Source organism: Fistularia commersonii, chromosome 12 (genome assembly GCF_037954325.1).
Source record: "Fistularia commersonii isolate RoL2024-O1a breed Wild chromosome 12, RoL_Fcom_v1.0, whole genome shotgun sequence".
In the NCBI taxonomy this organism is placed as follows: domain Eukaryota; kingdom Metazoa; phylum Chordata; class Actinopteri; order Syngnathiformes; family Fistulariidae; genus Fistularia; species Fistularia commersonii.
Genome location: NC_141295.1, coordinates 12,347,895 through 12,366,882, shown reverse-complemented (window position 1 = coordinate 12,366,882; position 18,988 = coordinate 12,347,895). Strand labels below are relative to the sequence as shown.

At 43.9% G+C, this 18,988-nt stretch overlaps 1 protein-coding gene across 1 annotated transcript in view; it reads right to left on the bottom strand.

The window, feature by feature from the left end:
- stx8 (syntaxin 8) overlaps positions 1-18,988 on the bottom strand; it is a 42,902-nt gene that overhangs the window by 23,021 nt on the left and 893 nt on the right. The window contains exons 3-6 of the mRNA XM_086157157.1: positions 18,881-18,975; positions 18,494-18,604; positions 15,580-15,713; positions 12,289-12,381 (exon numbers count right to left, since the gene is read on the bottom strand). Coding sequence (XP_086013283.1) covers positions 12,289-12,381; positions 15,580-15,713; positions 18,494-18,604; positions 18,881-18,975 — 433 coding nt within the window. The remainder of the gene's footprint in view (positions 1-12,288; positions 12,382-15,579; positions 15,714-18,493; positions 18,605-18,880; positions 18,976-18,988) is intronic.

Genomic DNA, 18,988 nt, shown 5'->3' with positions numbered 1-18,988 from the left:
GTAATCCCGGTACTTACTGTGCTTCAACATAACTGTACATTCGTGTGTATGAAGAACCCCAAAAATGGCACCAGCTAAGAGACATGCTTACAAAGCGCAATTCAAACTCAAGGTTATCAGTCACGCAGTAGATCAGGGAATGACCATCTGCATGCAGCTCATTAGCCCCCAAAAACCCATAAATTAGCTGCATTGTTGTTTAAGCCACAATATTAAAAGCGTGTGAAAAAAGTAGAGGCTTACAGTCCGGAAATTAGATAGAGTTAAGATATTAAAATGATAGTCGACAAGGCTATCCTTCCTAAATGCAAGGTGTGCAAGACACTGGTGACACCAATGATGTTGTCCAATTTCAAGAAAGTGGCACTGAGAACAAGATGGAAGCCAGAGCTGGCGGGAGCAGAGAAGATATATTGAAGTTCTCTTTGGGAATGGGAAGAATAGATAGGATTCAGTACGGGTCCATCAGAGGGATGGTACATGTTCGCTGTTCCGGAGATGAAGTCAGACAGAGATGGTTCGGACCTTGTGCAGAGGTCGAAGGATGCTGAGGTTGAGACTGCCCGGCAGAAGGGCTGGAGGAAGACCAGAGAGGAGATTTATGGATGGAGTCAAAGAGGACACAAAGTAAGTCGGTGTGAGAGAAGAGGAGGCGGCTGATTGGCTGTGGCGACCCCTGAAGGGAGCAGCTGATAGGAGAAGAAGAATGACTATTTTGTTGTCTATACAATCCTTCTTGTCATACAACTCATGACCTTGTTATGCCTCCCTCTTTGTATTAACACAAAACTAACAGTGGCGAGATTGGTTTTACATCAGACTGTCATATTCCTGTACTTTCTCATTCCACGAGTGGCTCAGTTACAGTAAATAGTCAGCGCTTTATGTCCCAACAGACCTTTGTCAGTGTGTGAATAAACTCAAAATCGTTCCACCCAGTCCTTGTAGAGGAAAATGCAACAGGGCTGAGCCCTGAAGAATCGGCGAAAATAAAAAGAAACACCTGTTACACTCGCTTATGTATGGTTTTGGATCATGATCATGGACCCAACCCTCATAACCCCGCCCACTGTCTCGATCATTTTACCTTCCCTGCCCTTCTACCCCCACCGGTCAAGGCAGAAAGCCGCCCACATTGTGCTCAGATCTGTTCGAGATTTCCAGCCTGGTTAAAGACATTCGTTTCCTCTCCGCTGTCGCCAAGCACTTGCTCATGGGCGAACGTCGGGCTGTTGTAGATCATCTTCAAGAATGTGGTCATACAGACCACAGAACTGAAGAAGCCTCTCGGATAAGGGGTGAAACGTCTTCAAGTGAAGAAAGTCAAGTCCAGTTGCCAAAACAAGAAGATTTTGACAAGAATTCAACAGACCTCTATTAACTTAGAGCTTCTCAACACGGTCAGGCTCTAACCAGTGTCAACATAAGAATAAAAAAATGGCGATACTCCACACCCATCTGAGACACAGAGGACCTTCGGTAACCAGCGTGCAGCAACGTAGGCCGTTTAGACAAAATCCACGTCATACCGCCGTGAAGGAAAGGTGTGTTGCGTCTCATGCAGCAAAAACGAGCATGACGGAGCATGTGGCACAACAAGCTTTTTCATGTGGATTATTACATTTTCATGATCACGAGGAACGCAACCCATAAATTAAATTACAATTCGCTGAGTCCTACCGTTAGGCGAATGATTTATGGATTGATCAATTTAAGATGAACATGCTAGATAATAAGTGGCAGCGTAGTGTTGCATAACCTCTCGTCACAGTGTTGGCATTTAAGTAAAACACACAATACCAGCTAAAGCCCCTGTTTGTCTTCTAAGACAGTTAAAAAGACGGAATATTCAAAACACATGGTAATCAGACCGAGGTCTTCAAAGAAAACACAAGCACACAAAGCCTTCCTCTCCAAGTGTTGTATAATACCGTGATTAAAGTGTTGGGAAATAATCGGTGAACTCTTAACATTGTGATTTTTTTTTTCTTTCTCTTCCCCCCGCATCTCATTTGCTTATGAATTTTTATGCACAATTGATAGTTTGTGAAAAAGCGTTTGGCTGCCAAGCATGGTGGCTGCTTGCACTGCAGACGCGCCCGGTCTCTGTGCAGGCCGGCTGGCGGACATCTGGATGTGATCTGGGTCTATAGATGAGCTGAGCACGACTGACCACACCTTTATCCTGAATCACACTGGACACGGTGTTTCTGGTGAAGAATGTATATGGAGTGACTATGTGTTTCTGACCCCAATGCTGCAGAAGGCCTAATATGCCTTCTGAACTATCTGACCTAACTATGAAAACTGTTAATGTGAATAATAAAAGTTGCACAGTCAAACAAGCATTTTTCCTTCATATAGAAGAACTTCTACTCCTGCATTCATTCAGATTGATTAAAATAGCAGTTTGCACTTCCGCCTCCGGCAAGACCCTGGTTGGATTCCGACATGGGTTCTTTCTGCGTGTCCTCCTCGTGTCTATTTGGTTTCCCCTGGTTCTCCGGTTTTCTCTCACTGTCCAAAACCATGCAGGAGGTTTCGGAGACCCCAGATTGCCCAGCTGTGTGAATGAGTGACTGAATGGTTGTATGTCCCTTTAGGTGGGCCTGTGACTGATCCATAGTAAATCCTGCCCAGCCATGAACCTGACTGCAGGACGAACAGTATACTGCCTAAATGAGTGAATGAATGAAAGACATACTATAGGCCCTTTGGAAAAGTAGCTTTCATTCATTCATTAGTACCATGTTTGTAGCTCTGAATGCATGTCCTTATGCAGGGAATTTTCATTTTTTTATTGTATATTAGCAGTTAAATGCTTGTTACCTCCTAAATTATTCCCAAGAGATTTTTCCACAATCAATGCAATTTTGTATTCTGTTGAAAAAAAAATGCAAAAAAGTTTTTTTTATTGATTTCTTTTATTACTTTTATCAATCTTTTCTTATCTAGCATTTCCACAGAAAGTGCATTTAAAAAAAAAAAAATTGAAATACGAAAGGTTTGACAGGAGCTCTACACTTCACCTTCAAAGTTAAACACAAAAAGTTATGTTTGGTTCTCGCATGCTGTCTGCATGATAAAATGGAATTTTTAGTCATTTTATGCAAAAATAAGCATGTTTAGGTAAATTTCAGTGGCAACGATTGGCACAGACAGTGCTGTGTTCAAGACATAATGGTGTTGACCTTATTATATCCAGGAAATTGCATTTAAGACCTACTAGCTGGATTTGTAACAATTTGTGTGACATATTGCGTCCACTCCCTTCAATGTTTACCTAAATCTTGGTTTTGACCTGGCGATGACCTAGGGTTTCTTTTTTCTCTCCTTGAAAGATTGAAAAATAAGTAAATGATTAAGACTCATAATCAACACTAATAATTAACCCACAATTGAGTAGCGTCACACATAGACGGGTCAACGTTGCATTCATGCGTGCCTTGGTCATCGATCTCGGCGCAAGGCAGAATGACCGCTTTTGCTTTTACCATCATGAATATATGTCAAGCGCGAACTGTTCGTCCGCATATATATCATAACTTAGACGCCCCAAAGAAGCTCTTAAACCCATGCTCTGCAGACAGATCGTCTCCAGAAGGATAGAACGTTACTTGACAGATGTGGCGGCATGGGATGTGTCGGAATGGATGCGCAGTAAGTAAGCGGGGAACGGGCTGTACGATTATGAAAATCGCTGAAAGTATAATGAATTCAAAACTCCCCTGCGCTTGTTTTCCAGGGAGACACCTTCATCATTGGCAAACGCTAAAACAAATGACAGATTTTAACATATTTAACCTCAGATCAAATGAAAAGTGACAAAAAATTAGCACCGTCCACCTGCGCGTCATATTTCCTGGCCACGAGAAGCCAAAAAATACCTACTGACGCTGTGGAATCCCTAACCTCCTGACAAATGAATGACAATTTCTCAATGAAGACAAAAGCCAGATGTTCCGGGGTGTTACTGAGATTCCTCCGGCGTGAAGGGGGGAAAGATGTCACTTCATCCGGTGCTCAAAACCATTGCTATGGCGAGCATCCTGCATGAAAGTGCGAAGGTCATCCTTTAATCCGACAAACAAATGTCTGTTTGTCTCACTGATGGAGTGAAAAGTGAGATTTGAGTGAAAAGGGGGGGAAAAAAATGAAATAAATGTGTGACTATTACGACTCCGAGGCTGTTTTTTAAGTTCCGCCATATATCAGCCCGCCCGTCGTGGAGTCTGAGAATCTCCGCCACTGGTTTTTTTAATGTGGGGTCTTTCCTGCTAACAAGTCACCGCCACATATTTGTTCCAGATGGATCGAGATAAATCAAACCCATGATCCAGCAACAAAGGCCGCTGCTCGGCAAGCACAAATCATGTGGGAGGGGAAACCTCGGGGGCTGAGGAGCGCAGCATGTTCACTTCTATTAGATGAAAATGGCCTCGGTGAATAAAACAGTAACAACAACAACAAGTAGCGATAGCAACTGGGCTTGCTCAGTCTGGAAATAAACATTATGTGCTTGTTGTGAGGATCACAGCTCGAAACTGACATAAAAATTCTGTTTTTCAGAATGTCGTCTAATGATCTCCACTTTTATTGCGCTTTCCCACCTTGCAGTTTTGAATCACTTTCCACTCGAAGGCATTCACCCATTCACGCAGCGATGGCGGCAGAGCGTCCATGCAAGGCGCTAACCAGGCCATGGACGGGCCAGGAGCACCTGGGGGTTCAGCTTCTTGCCCAAAGACCATTTGGCAAGCAGATCTGAACTCCCAACCTTCTGAAGGGCAACATGCCCGCGCTGCCACCTGATAATTTACAGATTATTTTTGATAACGTCATATTATTGTGATGTCTTTGGAGGTTCACAGTCATCTAGGTCATGGTGAATACTTGTCGAAATCTTCTTGTCGTGGCAACTCGACCTGAATTTCTTCACTTGAAGACGCTTCACCCCTCATCCGAGAGGCTTCTTCAGTTCAGAAATGAACAAGAACATTATTGCGATATTTTTTAGAAATCAAAGTGACACTTATTGCCGAACAGCAAAGTCAAATAAATGAATATTTTGAGGGTTCTGTACCTTTCTGTGACAACGAATAAAATATTATCTGATCCACGATGTTAAAAGACGAGGAAGCATTTTAAGATCAACATTTTTCCGCTGTTTTTGCGCCAGAGGTGGGGCTCACCGAGGACTCATTCCCCATTCAACCACAGGGCCAATATAGAGACACACAAGCATTCACTCGCTCATTCATATATAATACAGGGACACATAACAAATCACCCTTTCATTCACACGTCTGGGCGATTTAGGGTCTCCAATGACTCTCCTGAATCTTTTTGGACCGCAGGAGTAAACCGGAGAAGCCGAAGGAAACCCATGTAGTCACGGAGAGAACATGCAAACTTAAAAGTAATGAAACAATCCCATAATAAAAATTCTAAATATTCCAGACCAATCAACTAATCTCAAGCCTTTTTGTGTGAACCCTTCTTGGGCAACTGTGGTTGATAGAGCTGGTCGTCCCTGAAAATCAAAGTTTGCCGGTTCAATGGCTCGCCACTCATGACACGTATCAAAGTGGGCAAAACACTTAACGCCGCAAGTTACTCCCGAAGGCACCTTGCATGGCAGCTCCGCCACCGTCAATGGTATGTTAAAGGGTGAATGCAATCTAGGGACCGATTACCATTTAAGACACTTTTTGCGTATACTTTTGATGAAGATATGCCCTCAGTAGTCCCTGAATGCCACTTAGCGCATTGCTGCCGCAGACTTTTAGGAGAAGAAAAAAAAAGGAATGGAGAAATTTTTGTCTTCTCAGTCCCACTGTACTCACTCATGAAGGTCATTTCATGTTCTCAAATGACATTGAACATCCCACACGGAAAGGTGAATCATGTGACCCCTCTAACATTTGTGACTTTGTGACAAAGTCAAACGGTGACGGCACTCCTGCACATCACGCTACGGCTCTCCACCGTCTGGAAAATGCTGCTCACTGCTGGCCTCTTAATTTTCAAACGGAGCGAATCAAACAAACAACAAATCAATCTCTGACTCTGACCGCACTGACTCTCTCTCCAAGTGCCATCATTAGCGTGGTTTATTTTCTCATTGGGGCCGCTTCTAAAAGTAGAAGCTTGTTGAGTGGCGTGTTTCCCTGAGGTAGCCGCTGAGGACACTGCGCCGCCTCTGTTTATTTGGAAGCCGTCGGGACTTAAAACACGCCATGCCTGATGCTGCTTTCTACAGCGGCCACTGTCCTCGTTGCCGCAACCTTTGGAGTTCAGCTCCCTGTCTGAGCCTGTTCACGATTCCAAATACTTAACAGTTTGCGCGTCTTCTGGTTCCCTCTCTGCCTTCGTTGTACTGAAGAATCAATGTAAAGAACCTTCACGGCGTTGAACTCACTCAGCATTGCAAGGATGCTGGAGCCTATCCCAGTTGTCACAGAGTGAAGGCCGGGGCTAACCTTTGACTGATCCCCAGGGGATCACGGGGCCACAAATAGAGACAAACTTACATGGCCTCAGTGAATAAAACTATAAAAACAACAAGAAGTAGCAAAAGCACCTGGGCCTGCTCAGTCGGGAAATAAACATGATGTGCTTGCTGTGTGGATTAAAGCGCGAAACTGACATAAGCTTTCTGTTTTTCGACGTATGGTATAATGGTCTCCACTTTTATGGCACTTTCACACCTTGCAGTTTCGAAGCGCTTTCAACTCAAAGGCATTCACCCATTCACACAGCGATGGCGGCAGATCGTCCATGCAAGGTTCTTGCCCAAGGACCATTCGGCTTGAACTCCCAACCTTCTGAGTAGCGGCATGCCCACGTCACCAAATGACAATTTACTGATTATTGTTACACGGATTGAGATAAACAACCATTCACTCAGTCATTCACACATCTGGGCCATTTTTCCAATTTATTCCAGTTAACTTCTAACCCTTTGGACCGCGGGAGGAAATCGGAGAACCTGGAGGAAAAACATGCAAACGCACATGCAAACTCCACTGTGGGAACCAAACCAGGGTCCTTCGTGCTGTGAGGCCGAAGCGCTAACCAGTGCCGCCTTCAAACCACCAATCATCGCTTAAAGGGTGAATGGGGTCCCATACTTGGGAAGTGAAAAGCGCATGGTTGAATGCCCTCATCCGTTCTGTCTCTTCTAGGAGGCACAGATGTTTCTTTCGGCCTATAGACGGAACCGAATATCTGCACATTTAAAAGCTAACCATAGAATAAGTACAAACACACAAGGCTGTGTGCTGGATATACCCCTGCTAAAGATGGGGTGCAATATCTTTGTTATGATTATGAAATACATGAACAAGACTACGCACAATTCTCGGTAAAAGCTTTGCAAAATTAGGCTGTATAAAGGCAGCACTTGTGAAACACTGGAAAAGCAGTCCAGGATCTTTTGAGTTTCTTGGAAGTGTGCGTAATACGATTATGCTACTGTTTGATATACAATATGTCACGGGGTAACTGCTAATTCGCCGCCGTTCAAAACGAATGCAGAAAAAAAGACTCCCTCAAATGGGCTAACGGAGGCAGCCAAGGCTCAAACTCACGCTACCCGATTCAATAATCCTCGTTTCGGCGGCCGAGCTCACCGCGGCGTCAGTCAAAGGTACGGGAAAAGTGAGAGGGAGGCGTGTCTCCGTTCCAGGCTGCACCGTGTTGTGCAGCACCACGGCCAAATATAAAAGTGAAATAACCGTTAAGGCTCTCGAGGAGATATATCTGCTGTTTCAAGCCGTTCCACCTTGTGTCCGGCATAGGGTTTTCTGCAATAACTCAATCTGGGAATGAAAATACAATATATTTAATAACATCCTGTGAGAAATGCAAATGGCACGATGACAGTGCGGCATTTAACCTGTTTCATAAACCCAACACTGAGGTCTTAAATCTGGTCAAATGCTCTGGAAAAAAATCAAACGCAGACCAAATTTGAATTTGCCGCTGCTTTTTTCTTTTTTCATTTCAGCTCTTCTATTTTCATCTAGTTAAGCCTGAAATAGGGGTAACCGAGGGATCTGGGTTCAAATCCAAACCACTGACAGGGGTCGTCTCCCCTGCTGACCCAAGCCGGAATCGTTTCCCAAAAAAGGAGATGACTGCAACCTCCACTGCGCTTGAATCATGGGCAAGACCCGAGGAGCGAAACTACAAAGAGCTTAATCTATTTATAGGAAAACACGGCGCTCACAGTACAGCGATCAGGTGGAAACCTACAGGACGGAAAGACAACCAGACACCACGGTTACGCACCGGCTGTTGGGATCAACGGACAGCTTCTCCTGCTTTCGACATCAAATCCGCTTTTTCTTTTCCCGAAAGTTGAGCCGTTGCCCCGCTTTTAATGAAGAACTATTTTTGATTTCACCTAAGGGGGGATCAATACTGTTCAATACGGGATCAATACGGGAGAGTAATGAAGATAAAATGCTGCATCCCATTGCGCAGAGATTAATGACAAATAAGAGTAGCAGCAGCAGCTAAGAGAAGGAGCGATGAGAAGAAATGGAATCTCGTAAAGTCCGTGAAGTGGCGTTTAAAACTAATAAGGCGCGCTGCCTGCCACTAGATAGCCTAGCAGAAATCATGGAAAAACATGAGCCGGGTGTGCATTTTGTCAACTTGTTGGTGAAGAGATGGAGAAGTTATTGTTGGTGAGATACCGTGACCGAGAGCATCGTCTGTGAGAAGGCAGCAGACGATTATGGGGATTTGGGGCAGCAGACGGCGGGAATGTCGACGGACGAGGCATCAGAAGAGTCAGCCAAGGCCGGTAGGGGACGGTTCGATCGTTTTGAAAAGAGGACCAGCATTCACTCCGTTGCTTAATTAAGTTCAGCAATGAAGTAAAGCATCATGTGCAAGTTACATTTTGCAAAAATCTTAGCATTAAGTGTGTAGCATGTAAGTTAAATTTAGTCATAGAGCACCAAATGAAAAACTCCCCTAAGCTTCTTCACCAACCCCCTCTGTCGCCGGCAACTTCTTTGTCTGATCTTTGTATACACTTAATAAAACCAGTTTATTTAACATTCTCTTTTATGATGTATGTTTATATATATATATATATATATATATATATATTATTTGTTATGTATAAAGAAAATTTTTGTTATTTAAAGACATGTAACAAAAACAGGGTCTGGAACAGATTAATAGGGTTTCAAGTCATTTCAATGGGAACCTTCAATTTGATATGCAAGCAAATTGAGTTACAAGCTCGGTCATGGAACAAATTAGGACTTGTAAGGCAAGGTATTATTGTGCCAAAACTGTCGGTATTCTATATTACCAACTTGAAAATCTAGGTCCTCTTTAGCAGTCGAGGCGCCAGCTAGCTAGCTCGCTACCTGAACGTCCCCTTGGAAGAAATATGCCTAATGTTTCATTTAATGGAAAAATATAACAAAGCCAAGCATAATTAGGAAATCATTTTGGAAGAAGTTAGCAATAGTGTCCTCAGCCCAAACTATATTTTAAAGACTTTTGCAGAAAAAGAAAATGGAACTCTGACCATACTTTCGAGTGCAGGGGGAACAGCTGGTCGCCCCCCCCCCCATCCCCCCACCCCACCCCACCCCACAAAAGCAAGAAAGGCTAAATTTAGGTCAAGGATTGCATCAGCAGGAAATAGGTCAGTTCTCTTTAACAGAGTTAATGTTTTCATAATCTATATGAATGGCTCCACCCTGTTCAGAAAAAGGGGATCTATAAAGCAAAACAGATGGTACGGTTTGGATGAAGATGCTAAGGGAAGACAATGAACACCTTTGCACAATTCCATCCGACCGCAACACCACCCAACGAGCTTTTATGACGTGGTGTCATTTTTCCAGTTCGCACTCCCACGCAAGGCGCGAAGTTGCCCTGACGCTTGTGAGGGGGCAATTACGAGATCACTCTTCAGGGATGGACCCTGGAAAGCCTCCGGTCGTTTGACAGCCGCTCCACGTCCCGCTGTAGAAAGGCCAAAGCAGACAGGGGGGAGCTGGGGGATGATTGAAGGAGAGGCAGCGAATATCCCCCCAAATGGCAGAAACAGGGAGGTAAAGCAAAGCTGTGGAAGGCCAGAGTCATACAGGTCTCATGAATCATCGCTTGGGTCTCAGCAGACCTTATGAACCTGAAGCTTGGCCATAAATCCTGGAGCGCTCCAAAGGAAACTGTAGTGATGTTGGAGCGGTTCACAAGGAGATCCTGTACTTCCACATCGTCCACAGGCAGGCTAGCCCAGGGGGACTAGTTGCATTAAACGGTTATTATTATAATTTTTTTTTTTTTTTTGCTTACAATAAGAACAAGCAGAGTATAAATAGCAGGAGGTGCTCGGCGTATGCCAAGGTTTCTACTCATTTGCGCAGTTTGGGTTTGAACACATGGAAGCCATTACAATCCCCACAGGTAGCATACATCCAGTAAGAGTGATGTGGGGTCCGTGCACGGAGACAGTGACAAGCTATTGTTTCCAGAGTCAAAATAATCGGACTTCTTGCTTACACGCGGCGGAAACCGGCGTGGGTCTCGGGAACGCCTCTCCCATAACCCGCGCCACCTCGTATTATTGGAAACTCTGACATCAAGCTGAGAAAATGAGATGAAAAACATGCCAGCTGGAGCATTAGAGCAATGATCTTTTTTTTTCTTTCAATAAGGCAACAGCCAAGCAGGCTAAAACAATCAGCATTTCTCTCCGCGTTCCCCTCTCCCATCACTGTCGAGCGAAATCAGCCAAACATCTGCCATTTCATTCCAGCAGAACGGGAGTTTTTTTTTTCCCATGTCCATACTGAAATCACTCCGTCATTCCACCCCCGGACCTGCGCTCGGACAGAAAACACGGAGATAGTAAAACGCGTTTTTATTCTCTTTTTTCTTTTTTCCTCTCTCCGAACCTGAACATGGACGAGGACGTCGTGAAACGAGTGTGCGAGACAGAGCCGGGGGTGAACGGGCGGCCGGGGGGGGATTCCTGAGGATATGAAAGTCGGACGATCCGCAAACAACCGTGACATTTCTAATTCGTCAAATTGGACTTGGTGTCAGGTTTGGGCCAACATGTTTGAAAAGTCAGTAATGCTGCGCTTCTCCCCCGCTTCACTTTAAACGTCACGACTGACTGAAGGAAACCTATCGAGCCTCTGTTTTGTCTGCAAGTTGTAATGGAGATGGAAGTGCATCATATCTGCCATTGTACAAGAATCCACCCTGACAAAAGCACCTACTCCGTCAAACGCCGAACTCCAAATAAGCATCTCAGTGAGCTTTGCACCAACTGTGAAGCGATTTAGCCCTCGTCTTCTTTAATCTTCCTGTCTTCTTTGCCTTTTAGCTGCTCTTCAGGCGTGGCCACAGCCAATCACCTGCCTCCATCTAACCCTCTCTTGACATCAACACTATGCTGGGGCCAATGAGGCAATGAAACGGGGTTTTGAACTCAACGTCAAGGTTGTAGGTGAGTCTGAAATACATCATCGCTGTCGTTTAAGTGATTCAGTGCCAATGCAGGAGGTCCTTCTTTCCCTTAGGCGGTTCACTTCAGGCATCGCCACCGCCAATCATCTACCTCCATCCATAAATCTCCCTGGTCTTCCTGTTGACCTCCTGTCAGTTCCAATCTCAGCGTCCTTCCATCCAGACCTTCACCATCCCTTCTCTCTATGTCCAAATCATCTCAGTCTGACTTTATCTCCAGAACATCTAACATGTGCCAGATAGTACCTGTCCTCCTCCCTCCCAAAGAGAACGTCCACATCTCCGCTGCCTCCAGCTATCTACACCTTTCCTTTCATTTTGGCTGATTGTCATTTATTGCGTCTGACTCTTTCGGCAGAAATGTATATCCCCGCAGCTTCCCATCCTCAAAACTATTAAAAATATTCTAATCATTTTAAAGACAACATATTGAACATAAGGTAACGTCACATCTTGACCCATTCACTGCTATAGCCGTCTAATAGCAATGCACTGACACCTTGAATCGTGTGTGGTTGGGAAGTGATGAGTCCTATATAAAATATTTCTAAAAAGCTAATTTTAAATCCAAATTGTTGAAACTTCGGCAGCTTTGCAACATAATATTATCCATGAGGTGAAGAGTCAAGTTCTTCTTTGGGATAAATGCAAAAGGTTAACTGCGGCTTGAATTCCCAGCCGATGACACGAGTGCCGGGCATCGCGTCCGAGTGCGACCGATTCGCTTTTACGCTTCGGGATCCCGGAATTTCGCGCGTGCGCTTGGACTTTTACCGTTCTGCTCTTCCAGCTCGTTGCCAATTTCCTGCCCCATCATCTTCTGCCGGCCGATGACTGCCGCAAGCGCGTCCAAGCCGGCGTCCTGGGCTGAGGGGCAAAGAAAGAAAGGGGTTTAAGATGAGTTATCTTCACAAACAAGCAGAATACGAAGACAAATCAATCGTCAACTGAGGCGCAGCGGGGGACAAACAAGTAGGACATAATGAAATCCCTCTTGAAAAACGCCAATTTTAAAGATTGACTATTTAGGAAGTAGCAATGACAGACTATTGGGAACCGGCAAAGCTCGCCGTGCCACATGTGAGTCATTCAGTACTTTACTCCACTCAGCCTTACTCCTGTTATTACAACTGCAGAGAGCCAAGGTGGAGGGGTGGGGGAAAAGGAGCGAAGCTGCAGAGAACAGAAGAGATTTGGCCCCTGCAGGTCTCCAAGTTTGACACACTGTCTACCGCAGGAATTTCTTTTACGACCGCAGGTTCAAGCGCTAACCATTACCCAGCTCCACCAGAAATCCCACCGGGCTGCGAGGAAAACTCCATGTGGTTCGATTTCACTGTCTTAACAGAGATCTCTGATCCCTTTGGAAAAAAATAAAACTGAAAATAACCAGAGCGGTAATGGAGACATGGCAATGAAGTGTCACGCGGAGGATTCTGGCGCGGTGACGTCGGGGTGTTTGAGTCACGTCGAAGCGCTCGCCGTATCTCAATTGTGAATTCTAATGCCTGCCATTTGTGTATTACAAGCCACATGTATCTACAATAACAAAAAAATGGAATTCTCATCCTGTCCAGGAAATAATCTATCAGGAATATCTTCTTTCCAGCTTGGTGTCCCGAAGTACCTTTTTCACTAGAGATCACGCGTGTGTTACCAGACAGAGGGAAGGTTACGGTTAATATTTTTAACCCATGTTTAACTTTTGTATTTGTTGCAGTAAATATGATAATTATCCCAAAAACACAGTGACTCAAATCAATGGGATTAAAATTTACTGTTTAAAGCAGCCTATTTCATATGACGCCTGTTCTGTTCTGTCACTTATTTTTACATGAACACACACACACACACACACACGCACACATACATATATATACTGCTCAAAAAAATAAAGGGAACACTTGAACAACACAATGTAACTCCAAGTCAATCACACTTCTGTGAAATCATAGTGTCCACTCAGGAAGCAACACAGATTCATTTTGACTTGTTTTAAGGACATTACATCAAATTTGGATCAGCCTGGAGTTTGTTTTTACACTTTAATTTTGAGTGTGATTCTTATCCAGACCTCCATGGGATGATACAATGATTTCCATTGATCATTTTTGTGTGATTTTGTTGTCAGCACATTCAACTGTGAAAAAGGGCAAAGTATTTCATAAGAATATTTCATTCGTTTAGATCTAGGATGTGTTTTTTAAGTGTTCCCTTTATTTTTTTGAGCAGTGTATATATACACACACACACACATATATATATATATATATATATATATATGTGTGTATGTGTGTGTGTACCGTCAGATCAATAAATATTTTGATTTTGCAAGTTCTCCCTCTTAAAAATCATCGAGGGGTATAAAATTTTAATTGTTGATGCATTTCCAGCGAAAGACAGAAATTACAGTACTTGATCCCCTGTACTATATTAAAACAATTTTAATATTAGGTACAGAAGCCACTGTTAACAACTACATAGGTCAAATGGTTCCTGTAGGTCTTCACCAGGTTTGCACACACAGCAACAGGGATTTTGGCCCACTCATCCATACAGATCTTCTCTAGATCTCTCAGGTTTTGGGGCTGTCGCTGAGCAACACGGAGTTTCAGCCCTCTCCAAAGATATTCTATTGGATTTAGGTTTGGAGACTGGCTGGGCCACTCCAGAACTTTGATATGCTTGTTACGGAGCCACTCCTGGGTTTTCCTGGCTGTGTGATTCCAGACATTGTCATGTTGGTAGACCCAGCCAAAAACCATCTTCAATGCTTTGACTGAGGGAAGGAGGTTTTTGCCCCATATCTCACAATACATGGCCTCGTTCATCCTCTCCTTAATACAGCGCAGTCGTCCTGGACTGCGCCCTTGTGCTGAAAAACACCCCCAGATCACCCTCACGCTTCACTGTAGGTATGGTATTATTGGGATGATACACATCCTTCTTCTTCCTCCAAAGACAGCAAATGGAGTTAAGACCAAAAAGTTCTATTTTGGTCTCATCTGACCACAAAACTTTCTCCTGTGACTATTCTGGATCATCAAGATGGTCTCTGGCCAACTTCAGACGGGCCTCGACATGGGCTAACTGAAGCAGGGGAACCTTCCGTGCGATGCATGATTTTAAACCATTACTTCTCGGTGTATCACTGATAGTAGCCACGGAAACAGTGGTCCCAGCTGTCTTCAGGTCATTGACTAGCTCCTCCCGTGAAGTTCTGGGCTGAATCTTCACCTTTCTTAGCATCACTGATACCCCATGAGGAGAGATCTTCCTGAGGGACATTGACAGTCATCATTAGCCTCTTCCATTTTCTGACAATGGCTCTAACAGTTGTTCTTTTTTCACCAAGCTGCTTGTCAATTTTGATTCTGTCTCTCACAGCGGAAATGCACCAACGATGAAAATTTCAGACCCCGTCCTTGATTTCTAAATGGCAGAACTTGCAAAATCAAAATACTTATTGATCTGACGGTACATATATATATATATATATATATATATATATATGTTTTTAACCACTTTATCACTGTTATTGTTTTATTTTTATTTTAAATCATTATTTTGTAAAATCATATGTCTGTATGGTGTCCTTGTGTATACAGTTAGGCACCTTAGATAAAATGCATTATTATTATTATTATTATTACTACTTATATTATGTTGGATTCATATCTACTTGTAACCATAAATCAAAATAAAAAATTGATATCTAAGACCATATTTGGGCATCCATGATTACATGGGTAAGCCGTTTCCAAATTTGTATACAGAAAATTAGGATAGGATTATTGATACCGTGATTGGGAAATTTAATTGTCACTCCAATCCAAAATGGAAACAGCATGTTGTATCCATAGATGCTGTCACAGCAGCATCTATGCATACAAAATAAACAAATATTATGTGCAATATGAACACTACAATATAGAACACAAAAATAAAAAGAAATAAAAGATATGAAAGGAGAATACAAGGTAAAAAGTGATATGTCAGTCGCAAAAAAATGAAAAGGAAATAGGTGAGGTTTACATATATTACAATGTAATCCTGTGTTACTACCATCGATAATCCGCTGCTGCTGCTCTTTGATTTCTCCAAAAGTCAACCCTCTGGTTTCTTCGGATTCATTGATTAGCCACGGGTTGGCGGCCCCCCCACCACTGGCTCCCTGCCCTCCGGTCATCAGCATCGACCTTCAAAAAAAAAAAATCAATAAATCATAATAAGGACAGATATACCGGATGTTCACAGGTGAGGTAAAAATAGTAAAGTGGTGGAAATTTTGAACTACGACGATCAACACTGGTGATGAGAGCGGATCGCAAAGTCAGCTCCTTTCTCAAGACCGACGGACATCTCGGCTATTTGAGTAAAGAAAACGTAAACACACATGTTCAAGGCAGAAGTGCACGTGTACGTAAGGCCGACAGCAGAAGCATCTGTGCGCGGCATGCTCGCTTTTAATGCCACGCATGTTTAAACATTTATCAAATTACAACGCCCCCCTACAGATGAAAGAAGAAAACTATTTATTTACTCGTCGTCTCATTCAGGGTTTCGGGGGATTGAAAGCGTTTGGGTTGTGCGGGCCGCGTGCGCAGCCTGAATGCTCTGGAGGTCGTCACCGGCAAAGCCGCGGGCCAGGCAGCATTGGGACGTGGGTTTTAAAGCTATTCTGCCCACTGACTGCTTAAAGCTGCCGCCGCCACCACCAGTCAACAGGTCCGGGGTATGTTTGCGGTTGAATTCAACCACGTTGGCTGACAACTCAGATACCATCTGCCGGTAAAGCCGAGAAAAGGTTAGAATCGTGCCCGAGCATAGCCGAGGAAGGTAACACATGACAAAAAAAACTATGAGAAAATGTAATATTAAAACCTGACGGGCATTTCTGTTTGTGCCGTGCATACGGCAAACTTTTATCTGACCGCAACTAATGCTCCCCCCTTCGTGCGGCAATAATCTCCCGCCTCCTTCAAGGTGGTCTGTGGGAGCGTTCGCGGGCTGGAGGATTACGCTATCAGAGGAGTGTGTCGAGATAAAGTGCTCGGCTCACATCTTCCCTGACATGTTTGATTATGATGCGACTGTATAGGGCCTTCCGCTTCCTCCGTGCAAGTGCCCAGTGTGTGAAGATCCAATTAACCAGTCAGCGGGGGAGCGCCGAAATCACTCAGGCACATCTCTTGGCAGCCACAAAGGCACTAAACCCACGGCCTTAGCGCCCCCAGGGTCCTGACTGAGTGACTTCGACAGGGGAGATTTAACTAATTGCGATTATTTCCAGCGCAATCAAATACGAGGGAAAGGTTGCTGAATAATTGAAGAAAGGTGGGTCCAAGGGGCCACCGGGGTGAAGGGAGCCTTCAAATCCAGGAGCCACATCCAGATTGGCGAGACCTTGAAAACGCGCCGTTATTCTGGGACGGATAAAAAAAAAAAAAAAAAACAACAGCGACATGCGGTCCTCGCCCGCAAACCCGAAATTTGAACAAAAAAGGTGGATTAGACCACTCATGCGTGACAATCCATCCCCCCAAATTCTGTCCTCAAGAGACCACACAGCGGGAATGCGCCCCCCTGCCCCACAAATTCAAATCATCCGCCGCGCAGATCATTGTTAAAAGTCTCACCGAGCAAATGGAAAAGCATAAAAACCACATGATTATTGTTTGCCAGGTTAACTTATTAGTGAATTTCATTCGAGAGATTTTTTTTCTCTCAGAGCCTTTTATGCAACAAGAGTGTGTGGTCCGTAAAGATGAAAGCCCGCGCACAGCACAGCTAAGAAGATCAAATCTTGAAAAAAAAAAAAAAAACAAGACTTGTGAAAGCTTTCCGAGAAAGGAAATCTATTCTCGGGGGGCACAAGTGAAAGTATTCAAAACTGTTTCATTAGTGACGTCTCAGTTGGTCACTGATGGAAGCCGAAGAGAAGCCAGATTGTTCTCCACGAGAAGTCGTAGCATTCTGCAAGTTGTAGACTATAAAGTGAGTGCAAAAGGCAGCAGCTAAAACCCATTTACACACACGATGTGCGGGGAAAAGTCACAAGCGTGACATTATTTCCTCTCCCCATCCAGACAAACATTGCCCAGTGCGGCGCCAGATCAAACCAGACGCGACATTATGATTGGCTCCTGCCTCGGCATTTCCGACGCTGCCCATGGAATAAAAGCTGTTAGTAGGATCGCAATTGTTACCCTGTTCCATCCGGTCACCTTTAACCAAACACACACATATTTGTGTGTGTGTGTGTGTGTGTGTGTGTGTGTGCTCAACAGGGCAGAGCCAGCAGATCCTAATGAAAAAGAATTAGCTATGAAGTTATGCACCGAGCCAAACGACAAGACAGACAGACTTCCTTCCAAGTGATAGCACAGGGAAAGGTCGTGGCACACAGGTCACGGTGGGAGTGCAAAGCGAGCGCAAAGACTTTCACAGAAAGTTAGTGACCGGTGACATATCATCAAAGCAGAGCTCAGAGCATATGACCTCTCTGGTCAAGGACATAGACAAGAGAATGAGGAATCATTATTTTTAATTGGACGACCTATCCTTGATTTTTTTTTTCTTTTCTTTTTTTTTTTAATCACGAAATGAAAGGTGGCGTATCCTGGGCAGGATGGCCCCCAGACTTGACGCGCTGCTTGTTTTGGCTTTTTCAACACTGAGCAAAAGTGACAGATTCACTACTCAATGACATTTTAACAGGACCAGCCAAATGTTGCTACGGTACAGCTTTTTACACAATAAATAACTGTTGTGTTTATTGAATCGCTTAGTGAAGTTAAAAAAAAATGGTCCAATTTATCATTTGTATTATCCAAACATGTAACAGGTGAAACTTTGGAGAGTCAAAATCAAACCAGCAGTATCATTAAGTGATCCTGAATTTGAGAGACACACTCTCTTGAATATTGTCCTTAACACTCATAATTCTTGATTATTCTGTATTTATTTATTTTTATACCTGGAAGGCTCGGGTTCTGTAATTTCTCCTTTAAACATGGCATTGAGCTGTTTTTCCCTGGTCAGCAGGTCATCAATAAGATTCTGCCGTCTGTCAGCTTCAGACTGCATACTGGTGTGGTAGTAGTAAGGTAATTGCAAAGACCTTTGCATGAGAGGGAGGGCTGGGGAGCAGGAGGTAGTTGTCAGGAGACATTGCAAACCACCTTGAGTTGGTTGTGGTTTTAACCCGTGAAAAAAGCTGTGAAAAGACAATATTCTAAATGCAGCCCTTTGTCGCCCTCTATTGGAGGGCCATGGTTACTACAACCAAAACAAACTAAATATTTATATATGGTCTCCTGACTTTTATGAACTCGAAGTGTTCTTCTGTCCCAGGAAAAGATACATTCGCCGAGCTGATGAAGACCGCAACAAGCTCTCTTTGAGCTGGGCAATGTTCTGTTTGAGCTTCTGCAGCGATGCCCGTAGTGTCATGTTGATCTGCGGTGGGAGA